At 47.1% G+C, this 13,368-nt stretch overlaps 1 protein-coding gene across 2 annotated transcripts in view; it reads left to right on the top strand.

Moving 5' to 3' along the window:
• Nucleotides 1–13,368, top strand: part of map1sa (microtubule-associated protein 1Sa) — a 42,138-nt gene that overhangs the window by 21,243 nt on the left and 7,527 nt on the right. The window contains exons 1-2 of one of the 2 annotated variants that reach the window (XM_048252783.1): nucleotides 10,433–10,493; nucleotides 12,190–12,272. In XM_048252783.1, coding sequence (XP_048108740.1) covers nucleotides 10,469–10,493; nucleotides 12,190–12,272 — 108 coding nt within the window. In that variant the 5' untranslated portion in view covers nucleotides 10,433–10,468. Of the gene's footprint in view, nucleotides 1–10,432; nucleotides 10,494–12,189; nucleotides 12,273–13,368 lie in introns of those variants that run through there. The other variant, XM_048252782.1, reaches the window with a different exon arrangement.

Below are 13,368 nucleotides of genomic sequence, written 5' to 3'. Positions count from 1 at the left end.
GTAGTGAGTGTGTGTCTGTAGGGAGTGTGTGTCTGTAGGGAGTGTGTGTCTAGTGAGTGTGTGTATTAAAGCGGTCTGTAGTGAGTGTGTGTCTAGTGAGTGTGTGTATTAAAGCGGTCTGTAGTGAGTGTGTGTCTGTAGTGAGTGTGTGTCTGTAGTGAGTGTGTGTATTAAAGCGTCTGTAGGGAGTGTGTGTGTCTGTAGTGAGTGTCTGTAGAGTGAGTGTGTCTGTAGTGAGTGTGTCTGTAGTGAGTGTGTGTGTCTAGTGAGTGTGTGTATTAAAGCGGTCTGTAGTGAGTGTGTGTCTGTAGTGAGAGTGTGTGTCTGTAGTGAGTGTGTGTCTAGTGAGTGTGTGTATTAAATGTGGGTCTGTGGTAGTGTGTGTCTGTAGTGAGTGTGTGTCTGTAGTGAGTGTGTGTCTGTAGTGAGTGTGTGTCTGTAGTGAGTGTGTGTATTAAAGCGTCTGTAGGGAGTGTGTGTCTGTAGGGAGTGTGTGTCTGAGTGTGTGTCTAGTGGTGTGTGTGTATTAAGCGGTCTGTAGTGAGTGTGTGTCTGTAGTGAGTGTGTGTCTGTAGTGAGTGTGTGTATTAAAGCGTCTGTAGGGAGTGTGTGTCTGTAGGGAGTGTGTGTCTGTAGTGAGTGTGTGTGTGTGTGTGTATTAATGCAGTCTGTAGGGAGTGTGTGTCTGTAGTGAGTGTGTGTGTGTGTGTGTGCAGTCTGTAGGAGTGTGTGTCTGTAGGAGTGTGTGTCTGTAGGGAGTGTGTGTGTGTGCAGTCTGTAGTGAGTGTGTGTCTGTAGTGAGTGTGTGTCTGTAGTGAGTGTGTGTGTGTATTAATGCAGTCTGTAGTGAGTGTGTGTCTAGTGAGTGTGTGTGTGTGTCTGTAGTGTGTGTGTGTGTGTGTCTGGGAGTGTGTGTGTGTCTGTGGTGTGTGTGTCTGTAGTGAGTGTGTGTGTGTATTAATGCAGTCTGTAGTAGTGTGTGTCTGTAGTGAGTGTGTGTGTGTGCAGTCTGTAGTGAGTGTGTAGTGTGTGTGTGTAGTGAGTGTGTGTGTGTGCAGTCTGTAGTGAGTGTGTGTCTGTAGGGAGTGTGTGTCTGTAGTGAGTGTGTCTGTAGTGAGTGTGTGTCTGTAGTGAGTGTGTGTCTGTAGTGAGTGTGTGTCTGTAGGAGTGTGTGTGTGTGTGTGTGCAGTCTGTAGTGAGTGTGTGTCTAGTGAGTGTGTGTCTAGTGAGTGTGTGTCTGGTGAGTGTGTGTCTAGTGGTGTGTGTGTGTCTGTAGTGAGTGTTTGTCTGTAGTGAGTGTGTGTCTGTAGTGAGTGTGTGTGTGTGTGTGTGTTAATGCAGTCTGTAGTGAGTGTGTCTGTAGTGAGTGTGTGTGTGTGTGTTAATGCAGTCTGTAGTGAGTGTGTCTGTAGTGAGGTGTGTGTGTGTTAATGCAGTCTGTAGTGAGTGTGTGTCTGTAGTGTGTGTGTGTGTGTGTGTGTGTCTGTAGTAGTGTGTGTGTCTGTAGTGAGTGTGTGTCTGTAGTGAGTGTGTGTGTGTGTGTGTGTGTGTGTGTGTGTGTGTGTGTGTCTGTAGTGTGTGTGTCTGTAGTTTGTGTGTCTGTAGTGTGTGTGCCTGTAGTGACTGTGTGCCTGTAGTGACTGTGTGTGTCTGTAGTGGTGTGTGTGTGTCTGTAGTGTGTGGTGTGTCTGTAGTGTGTGTGTGTCTGTAGTGAGTGTGTGTGTCTGTAGTGTGTGTGTGGTAGTGTGTGTGTGTCTGTAGTGAGTGTGTGTGTGTGTGTGTGTGTGTGTGTGTCTGTGTGGTGTGTGTGTCTGTAGTGAGTGTGTGTCTGTAGTGAGTGTGTGTCTGTAGTGAGTGTGTGTGTGTGTCTGTAGTGAGTGAGTGTGTGTGTGTGTTGTGTCTCTAGTGAGTGTGTCTGTAGTGAGTGTGTCTGTAGTGAGTGTGTCTGTAGTGAGTGTGTGTGTGTGTGTTGTGTCAGTGGTGAGGTGTTGTGTGTGTCTGTAGTGCAGTCTGTGTGGTGTGTCTGTGGTGTGTGTGGTGTGTGTGTGTCTGTGAGGTGTGTGTGTGTGTCTGTGAGGTGTGTGTCTGTGTGTGTGTGTGTGTGTCTGTAGTGAGTGTGTGTGTGTCTGTAGTGTGTGTGTGTGTGTGTGTGTGTGTGTGTGTCTGTGGTGTGTGTGTGTGTGTGTGTCTCTAGTGAGTGTGTGTGTCTGTGTGTGTGTGTGTGTGTGTGTGAGTGTGTGTGTGTGTGTGTCTGTGGTGAGTGTGTGTGTGTGTCTGTGTGAGGTGTGTGTGTGTGTGTGTGTGTGTGTGTGTGTGTGTGTGTGTGTGTGTGTGTGTCTGTGGTGTGTGTGTGTGTGTGTGTGTGTGTGTGTGTGTGTGTGTGTGTGTGTGTGTGTGTGTGTGTGTGTGTGTCTCTAGTGAGTGTGTCTTTAGTGAGTGTGTCTCTAGTGAGTGTGTCTCTAGTGAGTGTGTCTGTAGTGTGAGTGTGTGTGTGTGTGTGTCTGTAGTGAGTGTGTGTGTGTCTGTGTAGTGAGTGTGTGTGTGTCTGTAGTGAGTGTGTGTCTGTAGTGTGTGTGTGTGTCTGGTGTGTGTGTGTGTGTCTGTAGTGTGTGTGTGTGTGTCTGTAGTGAGTGAGTGTGTGTCTGTAGTGAGTGTGTGTCTGTAGTGAGTGTGTGTCCCCTCGTTTCCATCTTCCCTTCAGCACAATCTGTTCTGACAGGTCTGGTATACGACTCACGAATGGCCAGTTGATAGTGATGTTCTGTGCGGTTCTCCAGCCGGTTCTGGTGTTCTATGCAGTTGGCCAGCCAGTTCTGGTGTTCTATGCAGTTGGCCAGCCGTTTCTGGTGTTCTATGCGGTTCTCCAGTCGGTGCTGGTGCTATGAGGGTGAATGACTTGCCCTGACTTTCTTACCACCCTTCTTCCTACCCCCTCGCCTCCAGCTCAATCTGTTCTTTTCACAGCGCCCACATGCCCACAAAACACCTACACACACACCCCAAAACACTGTAGCGCCTTACCCCACCTGCGCGAAGCCTTGCCTCACAACCCCACCTACCTGCCCTGCCACACACAGCACCACACAGCCACCACACACACCAACACCCTACAAACACACACCTGAGCACTAGAGTTGAAGAAGAGGGAAGCCGTGGGCCACTGGTTAGCACTCTGGACTTGTAACAGGAGGGTTTGCGGTTCGAGCCCGACCAGTGGGCAGCGGCTGAAGTGCCCTTAGAGTGCAAGGCACCTAGCCCCTCACTGCTCCCCTCACTGCTCCCGAGCACCGCCCGTTGAAAGCAGGCAGCTCACTGCGGCTGGGATTGGTGTGTGCTTCACCTCACTGTGTGCTGTGTGTGTTTCACTAATTCACCGATTGGGTTAAATGCAGAGACCAAATTTCCCTCACGGGATCAAAAAAAAAGTATATATACATTCTCTGCGGGTGCCGGCAGGCTCTTGCCAGTCCCAGTGCTGTGAGCAATCTGGGCTTTCACAGCTGCGTCAGTCCTGCAGACCCCAGGAGCTGCTCTGACCGCTGGTGCCTTTACACAGTTTGCTTTGCACCCTGGGCACACACACACACCCACAGGCACCCTGTACACACACACACACACACACACACACAAAGGCACCCTGGGCAAACACATGGCGCTCTCTGAGGACCACTTCATGTCATGTCCACAATGCACACACTGTGTCAGGGGGCCATCACTAACATCAGCAGATCAGCAGGCGACCCCCACACACACACACACAACAGCCATTACAGAACACCCTCTTTGTGTGTGTGTGTCTCCGTGTGTGTGTGTGTGTGTGTGTCCGTGTGTGTGTGTGTGTGTGTCTCTGTGCGTGTGTGTGTCTCTGTGTGTCTCTGTGTGTGTGTGCGTGTGTGTCTGTGCGTGTGTGTGTGTGTGTTCTGCTCCATCTCAGTTTCCCTCTTTAACGTCACATTTCAGTGATTATACGGGACATTAGCAGTTATCAGGCCGTTACACAGGAGGGCACAGAAAGAGCCTTTGACATGTTGACCCATACAAGCTTGGGTTACATTGTGTGTTTGTGTGTCTGTGTGTCAGATATAATATGAAGCTTTGTGTGTATGTGTCTGTCTGCTTACGCATATAAAAATCTGCGTCAGTTTGGTAGAGATGTGGTGTGTGTGCGCTCTGGCGTCAGCTTCAAGTCAGGATGACGCACTCCACTGAGAGAGGGTGTTTACATGCTTTTGCACGCACACACACACATGCCAGTACATACACGTGGTTGTGCATTACTGTGCCGCGACGCGGCCCAACACATACTATACACGCATGCATGTAACTTTACACACACACACGCATGCACACACACACACGCATACACACACACACACACGCGCATACACACGCACACACTGAGGGTGGGTGTTTACATGGCTGCCCATAGCTGGACTATTCATCCACAATACTGTCATATTGGACTATTCATCCACAACACTGTGTCATAGCTGGACTATTCATCCACAACACTGTGGGTGTGTTCGAAACGGGCAAAGTTGCTGCTTTTTAAGATATCTAACTGGGGAGCAAGGCAGCAAGTGCGGTTCCAGCCGAAAAAACAAATTCGCTGCCTTTTTTAAGACATCTTAGAATTCCCAAATAACATTAATTTTGAGGCAGCATCGATGCACACTTCATGCTCCCTCCTACCCATAATCCCTTGCGGCAGCGTCTGGGGCACTGTGAAAGGTAAACAAACATGGCGGATGACATCGGTAATGGCTGCTGAATCTGTTTAAAATGTAATTTGTGTGATCTTATTTTGCTTAGATTTGCAGATTAGGAATGAGAAATAAACAATTTACTATCTGATTATGCCATTGTTGTAACCAGTAATAGCGTCTGGTCTGATATCTGCTGGCCGTAAAACTAATTTATACCGTTAGCCTGCTAGCTTACGTAAGCTAATTTAGTTTAACGTCAGGCCTTTTGCTAACGTCATACCGTGAGTGTTAACCAAAGATTCTAGAGTGCCACGCTCATTTTTAAAAGATGCATTTAATCCAAAGTCATGTCTAGTGAGACAGCTCTCTATGTAGGGAGGGAGGCAGTAGGCAGCTGTCTCCCGTTTCGAACACACCCTGTGTCATAGCTGGACTATTCATCCACAACACTGTGTCATAGCTGGACTATTCATCCACAACACTGTGTCAAATCTCTCCATCCATCTGCGTCCCTCTCGACTGTAGGATGTAAAACAGGAAGTTGTGTCCTGGGCGTGCCTCTCCCATGAGCATGGCCACTACTAGCCAGGGGGTGAGTGGATGAGCTGAGTGTCATGATTGGACACAGTGAAGTGATTGGTTGAGCCAGCAGCTGTGAAGGTGGCGACCCACAAGAGTTAGAGGACCTGCTGGTCTCTTTAAGATTGCAAGTTTGAGAACTTCAGTTACAGTAGTACAGGCGAGAGAGTGGTGGATAAGATGAATCTGTGTGTCGGCGTTGTTCAGCAGTTGTTGGCTAACGTTATGTGAGTGGAAATATATCGAACATGCTACACATATTCGACGCCATCACCCAGATGATGTAGCCTAGGCTACCAATCACTGAAACGAGGAAAAAACTTTGCGCTTCACCAGCCTTTGGATACAAATAGGGCCAAAACCTATGGCTTAAAATGATTTCGTAATGACAGAAAGCTATGTAAATCGCGTGGTAATTACCTTGTATGTTAGGGTAACTTGTAACTTCTCACACGAGGAGCTGGCAGTGTTAAGTGCATAGACCGTAAAAGAAAGTGTCAAAGCTAACCACGAACCAGGCTAATAAACAAATCATGCTACGGTGAGTTAACATCAAAGGGTAAAGTCACGTGACTTCTAGTTGTAGTCTTTATGGAATTAAAGGAGCAATTTCGTTTTTTTATAAAAGACAAAATAATGCGATATTTTCACAGTTAGTAGATTATTACTGTACACACACTGAAAAATATTGAGGCAAATTGTAGACCCTTCCATATACAACTAAACACGGATATTGAAGGTCTTGCTTAAGTGGATTTTTAAAAATCATTATTCTATGTAATTTGCACTTTCAGAAATAAGAGATGCTGTAGGCCTATTTTTAGTTTTATAGCTGATTATCTTATTTTGTTTACAAGTTACAGATGGAGTCTGTTTACATCTTACACACTTCAGGCTGTTGCAGATAGCTCACATGACACTAGGTGGTACAGCCTGAGACATGCACAATAAAATTTGCTTTTTGCATTTTTGTTTAGCTTTTCCCTCCATTGTACCGAACTCGTACCGAACCGTGATGTCCGAACCGAGGTATGAACCGTACTGTGACTTCTGTGTACCTTTACACCCCTAGTGCAGAGGTCTAAATGTCATAATACTCACTGTAGTTATACGCATAAATACTTTTACCATCCACCTTCCTGTGGATTTTGTATGTTCAAACGGAAAACATCAGGTTGTTTTGAATTGAATCTGGTGTGTGTGTGTGTGTGTGTGTGTGTGTGTGTGTGCGCGTGTGTGTGCGTGCCCCACTGAGAGCTGGTGGTTTGCCCATGTTGCAGACACAGCGCTGACTCTGGTTTTCGGGGTTGTAATGGGGGGGTATCAGCTTCCGGTATACAGAGAACAGCTGCTGCCATCATGACTCCCCAGTGGACTGATGATCTCTCTCACACACACACACACACACACAACCTCCATGTACAGAGATCACAGCTATCAGGAAAGGGTGGGGCTGTCAGCACATGTGTGCGCCAGCGTGTGTGTGTGTTGGCAGTCCATATTAAATATTGAGAGCTGTGCTGCATCTGGATGTGGCTGGTTAGGAGGGGGCTGGTGAGGCATCCCAAGTCAAGTCCCCCCCCCCCCCCAGTCACCAGGATTGGGTGCAGTCAAGTCTCCGTGAATGTGATTCTGTCTCTCTCTCTCTCTCTCTCTCTCTCTCTCTCTCTCTCTCTCTCTCTCTCTCTCTCTCTCTCTCTCTCTCTCTCTCTCTCTCTCTCTCTCTCTCTCTCTCCTGCAGGTCTCTCTCTCTCTCTCTCTCTCTCTCTCCTCTCCTGTGCAGGTTTCCCTTCAGCATGAGTTTAATGCTGACAAGGCCCTAACCACTGAAGTGTGTCACAGACACACACACTGCCACTGAAGGCTATGTCACAAGCAGTGGCAGTGTGTGAACCTTGCAGTTTTTCCTGCTAATATGTCCTGATTGCTGGATCATCGTATTTTGACAAATAGAGAAGTGCTGTGCAGTGTGCTCAACTGTTTGCCTGTGTGTGTGTGAGAGAGAGAGAGAGAGAGATATGAAAGTGTGTGTGTATCCTCCTGGCTGTTTTAGTTTGCTTTTTTAGTGTGAATATGTTTACTGTGTACAGTATCTGTGTATCTTTGGTGTGTGTGTGTGTGTGAATGAAAATGTGTGTGTGGGTGTATCCTGTTGTAATTCACTTTATCTGTGTGTGTGTGTGTGTACAGTATCTGTAAGTGTGTGTCTGTGACCTGTGTGTGTGTGTGTGTGTGAGTGGCTCTGTAGCCCCCAGGGGAGAAGATGCCAGCCAGGACCAAAAGAGCTTGGGGGGGGGCACTGGGTGTGTGATCGCTCTCTCTATAGTGCCATGCATGACTGCTTTTCTACTCTAACACACACACGCGCGCGCGCACACACACACACACACACACACACACACACACACACAAAACACAAATAGACTAGGAACACACCAACCTAACGACACAAACCATATATGTACACATATCTTTGCCGATTCTGTGATGATAAGGAACCCAAATATATCACACACACACACACACACACACACACACACACACACACACACAGCACCAGACGCAGCCAGTGTTGAGACATGACGGAGTCATTTTGTGAAGACCACCCACATTTCTACGCCTGCATTTCGCGTGCATGCTGCGTGTGTGTCGTGCTCGTACCTAGCCAATGCTTTAATTATAGTGACTTAAGAGCAGGCCATGAGGAGTCGGAGTGAGCAGAGGCTGCAGTATTGACACACACACACACACTCTGTTACACACACACACACACTGTTACACACACACACTCTGTTACACACACACGTGTGTGTCTAAGGGTGTCAGGAGCACAAATGAGTGCTTTATAAAGAGAAATGAGGCGACACCAGCTGCAGCTTTGTCTCAACAGAGAGCTCAGGCGTGCGTTACCGATTTAGATCACCACAGCATGATCATGCAACACTCACACACTCACACACTCACTCACTCACTCACTCACTCACTCACTCACTCACTCACTCACTCACTCACTCACGCACACACGCAGATATATACACTCATCACACTCATGTACACACACACACACTGATATATACACTCATCACTCACGCACACACAGAGATATATACACTCATCATGCACACACACACACAGATATATACACTCATCACACTCGCACACACACTAATCTATACACTCATCATGCACACACACACACAAGCATATACACTCATGCACACACAAATATATATATATATATATATATATCTCCTAGCTCCAGGGGAACATCTGGTTGAGTTACAGCAACTCAAGAGATATTACTAGGTTCTAAGTTACCTAATTATTTGGAACTTATTCAGTCATATGGATAATATAAAGATATATATACACATGACAACAAAGCCAAGGCCAGATCTGTCCCCATGACAACAAAGCCAAGGCCAGATCCGCTGTCCCCATGACAACAAAGCCAAGGCCAGATCCGCTGTCCCCATGACAACAAAGCCAAGGCCAGATCTCTCCCCATGACAACAAAGCCAAGGCCAGATCCGCTGTCCCCAGAAGTGGGAACTCTGCCCATGTGGGCCATATTTACATGATGATGACGTCATGGGCCTGTGCACATGTTAATGACATGTGATGCCACTGAAGTATAGACAAAAAACATCAGACATAAAGTAGCACTAGTAAACTTAACTTTGACTTTTATCAAACAGGGAAAATTCGCCATGTAGTAACGCCCCTCCCCCTTAAGATCGTATAGCTGTGAGGTCTCTTTGAAGTCCAGGTGCTGTAGCATAATTACACACACACCGACTAGCTGCACATGGAGCTTGTCTGAGATGTGCTTCGTCAGTATACACACGGTCGTGTGTGTGCGTGTGTGTGCGCGCTGAACATGGAGCTCACTGAGAGATGTGCTTCGTTAGTATACACACGGTCGTGTGTGTGTGTGTATGCGTGCCAGCGCGCGTGTGTGTGTGTGTGCGCGCACTGAACATGGAGCTCGTCTGAGAGATGTGCTTTGTCAGCGTACACACGGCCGTGTGTGTGTGCGCCAGCATGTGTGTGTGGCGCGCTGAACATGGCCATTACCTCCGAGTGTCCAGATGCCCCTTTAACTTCCTTAATGGAGCCCTAATCCAATCAGGAGCTCGGTATGGTCCTCCGTGGATGACCACAGCTGCAGCCTATCCCATAATGCTCCTCTCTGTGCCCACCACGGTTTCCTGTCTGCTTGTGAAAACGTTTGATTCAGTAACAGAGCTGCGCTCATCATGTCTACTAGCACTATCACCTTGCTGAGTTACAGCAACTATGTTTTATACATGCTCAAGTCATACTTACTTATATCCTGCACTGGCTTCCTGTAGCTTACAGAATGTACTTTAAAGTACTGCTGTTTGTTTTTAAATCACTGAATGCGTCCAAAGTAGTTGTTTCTCCTAGCTCCAGGGGAACATCTGGTTGAGTTACAGCAACTCAAGAGATATTACTAGGTTCTAAGTTACCTAATTATTTGGAACTTATTCAGTCATATGGATAATTTATGAAGTTTAAATGGTAGGGTTGTTGTCATTTTTCAGTACATGCTCTCAATTTCTTATCAATCTCTAGTAAGTAAGTTTAGTGAGTAATGGATAGGATGTATGAAAGTAAGTAAAGGTCTTGTGGATGTCAGGAAGTGATTTAATTATTCAGTCATCAAGTAGGCTACTTTGTGAAGTTAAAATGGTAGTCATCACTTTTTTTATTAGTGGGCCACACAGTAGTAGATGATCTCAGTTTTGGTGAAAAGCTAAAGTGTTGTGGATGCTTGGTAGTGGTGTGGTAGTGGTGTGGTAGTGGCTATACAGTGAGTCATCTGCTGCTGCTGGCACGATGTCTCATCCGATTGGCCGTCTCCTCATCTGACCCCGGCACCTCACTGTAATCTGCCTCCACTCTCACCCTTGACCTTCCGCTAATGGCTTTGGGGCGGGGTCAAGTTTAAGATGGACACTACTAACCAGCTCGGTGTGTGTCTCCTGGTGAGCAGTGGCATCGTGAAGGACATGGATGGTTTATTGCCCCTCTCTGGTGAGCAGTGGCATCGTGAAGGACATGGATGGTTTATTGCCCCTCTCTGGTGAGCAGTGGCATCGTGAAGGACATGGATGGTTTATTGCCCCTCTCTGGTGAGCAGAGGGAACGTGAAGAACATGGATGGTTTATTGCCCCTCTCTGGTGAGCAGTGAGAATGCTAAGATCAGGGAAATAACAGGGTCTTTTGCTCTCGTAGTGAATTCCACAGATTTTTATTGGTTGACATAGTGTTATCAACAGGATTCTTTATTGGTTGAGAGAGTGTTATCAATAGGGTTATTTAGTAGGAAATTAGAGTGTGTGTGTGTGTTACCATGGGGCATGTGACTCTGTGTTATGTGTGTGTCACGAGTGCTTTTATTGAAGGCTGTTCTGTTGGCTTTGACACAAGACTCATCTTTCTCAAGGTGAATGCTTCTCTTGTGCTCTTGGTAGACCTAGAAACCACTCGATTAGAGCAATGCTGGTATTTCATACAAAGATATCCGTTTTTAATACATGGCCTAAACAGAGCCCACAAATGCTAACTCTGAACAATGAAGCCATGGCCAATGTATGTGCTGTGTTTTTGAGTCAGTCATGCCTGAATATCCTGCCATCAGTGTTTTTGGACAGAAATGAGTTTGCTGTCTATTTGCACCACCTTTTTAGCCTGATCAGACTGAAACCGTTGATTTGGTCAGATGGCCTGTTTGCCTCTTGGGAAGATTGTCTGAGGCCAAGGAGTATGCTGGGTCCAAATGGTTTACTGTAAGATGTTTACAGAGGGATTTTTGACATATGGTTTGGGCAGATCTTCCTTGCCTCCTTTTTGAGATCATTTCTGATCCACTTACCTAAGCTTTGTAGCATGCGCTAAGAACTCATGTGTCCTTGTGCATTGTCTGCCGATTGGTTGTTGGTAGCTGTTGCCTTAGCAACAGTGTTTTGGTATTTGCTCTGTTTAGGTGCCTATTCGCCCATGTCACGTGGCCCATGTCACGTGGCCCATGTCACGTGAGCGCCATTTTGAACATTTTTTAAATAAAACAATGGCATGAAAAACACTCTGAAATCTAATCTGATATTCAGCTCCTGATACAGAAACACCTTCTCCTTGTTACGGCTCCACCTGACTCCTGTTTTTTATATCTCTCAAGGGCATGGCAAGGATACAAGGAAGTTTATTGTCACATGCATATAGTTACTGGAAGTAAGAAATGCAGTGAAATTATGTCTGGTGTCATCCTATTTGTGCATTAATGGGGGGCAGTGCAGTAGAAGAGGGGTTTAGTAGATTAAGTGGCAAGGGCTGCATAAGAAAGGTGGGGGAGGATTGGGATTGGGTGGGGGGCACCAACAAGGAGCACCCAAGAGCAACAGGGGCAAGGAAAAACTCCCTTACCAAGGAAGAAACCTTGGGCAGATCCACGGCTCAAGGGGCTAACCCAACTGCCAGGGTTCTTGGTGTGTGTATTGGGGGGATGACAGGGGAGATGGGATAGTGTGCTGTGTATGTGGGGATAGGGCAGTGTGCAATATGTGTGTTGGAGAAGCTTCCTCATGAGACAATGTCCTGTGTATTGGGGTCAGTGTGCTGTAAGTATGGTGAAGGGACAGACCCGTTAATGCACTCATCAGTCGCTTATGCATTAATATTTGTTACAACTTTCTGTAGCTCCTGTATATCCCTGACATTTCAATAACTCTCTCTCTCTCTCTCTCTCTCTCTCTCTCTCTCTCTCTCTCTCTCTCTCTCTCTCTCTCTCTCTCTCTCTCTCTCTCTCTCTCTCTCTCTCTCTCTCTCTCTCCCCCTCTCTCTCCCCTTCCTCCCTGCTTTTCTTGTTCTCGTGTGCAGGACAGAGGACTCTGCAGCACAGTGGTGACGTTCTGGACACACAGGTGGTTGTGAATCCGTCCCAATCTCTGGTTTCATCTGAGGTGAGTCCTCCCCGTGACCCCTGTTTGTCCCTCTTCCCCCACCGTACTCCTCCCAGCTCTCTGACAGGAAGCACGATGGCCGTGGAGTCCAGGTGGAATGAAAGGGCTGTGTGGCATTCTGACCACCTGCCTGTAATGTGATGAGAGCGAGTATCTCGGCGGTCACGTGCTGGGAGCTCCTTGGTGGCTCCTGACCTCTGTGTCTCGTGCTGCTTTTATGGTGCACGCAGCTGTGTGGCCCTCGGCAGTCATCATCCATCTCATCTTGTGCGTTCTGTTTAATGGTTTTGAGACCGTGGTTCCTCCGGGTTATTGGTTGCGTGTGCGTCCATCGGCTTGCGAGCTGGAAAAGCAAACTCTGGTCAGGCCAATCACATTGTGTATGGAGTCGATGGGCGGGCTTAACAGAGTTGCGATGGTTCCACGTCAACTCTCTGCTACTTGAAAACAAAGAAGATGGCTGCCGCTGCTGGCGAACAGCGCTTTTTCAAATCGACTTTGGCCGCGACTCTTACACATTTGGAGTTAAGCTTTACTTTGAGAAAAGAACAAAGAACGGCACTGAGTGGTTGTAGTGTTATCCTATTACTTGCAAAGGGAATTTGAAACACAACCGTTTATCCCGCCCCTCGGATTAATCCCTGCCAATGGTGTGTTCCCAGACCCAACATCTTGATGTGGGTCTGGCTTGCCAGGCTAGCTTTCTGTGTAAAGGTTTTGAGACCGTGGTTCCTCCAGGTTATTGGGTGCTTGTGCATTCTGTTTGATTGTTTTTAGACCGTGGTTCCTCCAGGTTATTGGGTGCTTGTGCATTCTGTTTAATGGTTTTTAGACCGTGGTTCCTCCAGGTTATTGGGTGCTTGTGCATTCTGTGTAATGGTTTTTAGACCGTGGTTCCTCCAGGTTATTGGGTGCTTGTGCATTCTGTGTAATGGTTTTTAGACCGTGGTTCCTCCAGGTTATTGGGTGCTTGTGCATTCTGTTTAATTGTTTTTAGACCGTGGTTCCTCCAGGTTATTGTCCTGCACTGGACCGACTCTTTTAGTGCAGCTGCTCTCCTTTTTCCCTTATTTGGCATTGTGTAGCTCATTTAGAT

Source organism: Alosa alosa, chromosome 9, assembly GCF_017589495.1.
Source record: "Alosa alosa isolate M-15738 ecotype Scorff River chromosome 9, AALO_Geno_1.1, whole genome shotgun sequence".
In the NCBI taxonomy this organism is placed as follows: domain Eukaryota; kingdom Metazoa; phylum Chordata; class Actinopteri; order Clupeiformes; family Clupeidae; genus Alosa; species Alosa alosa.
The sequence above is the reverse complement of the archived record's forward strand: the minus strand, read 5'-3'. Positions and strand labels throughout refer to the sequence as shown.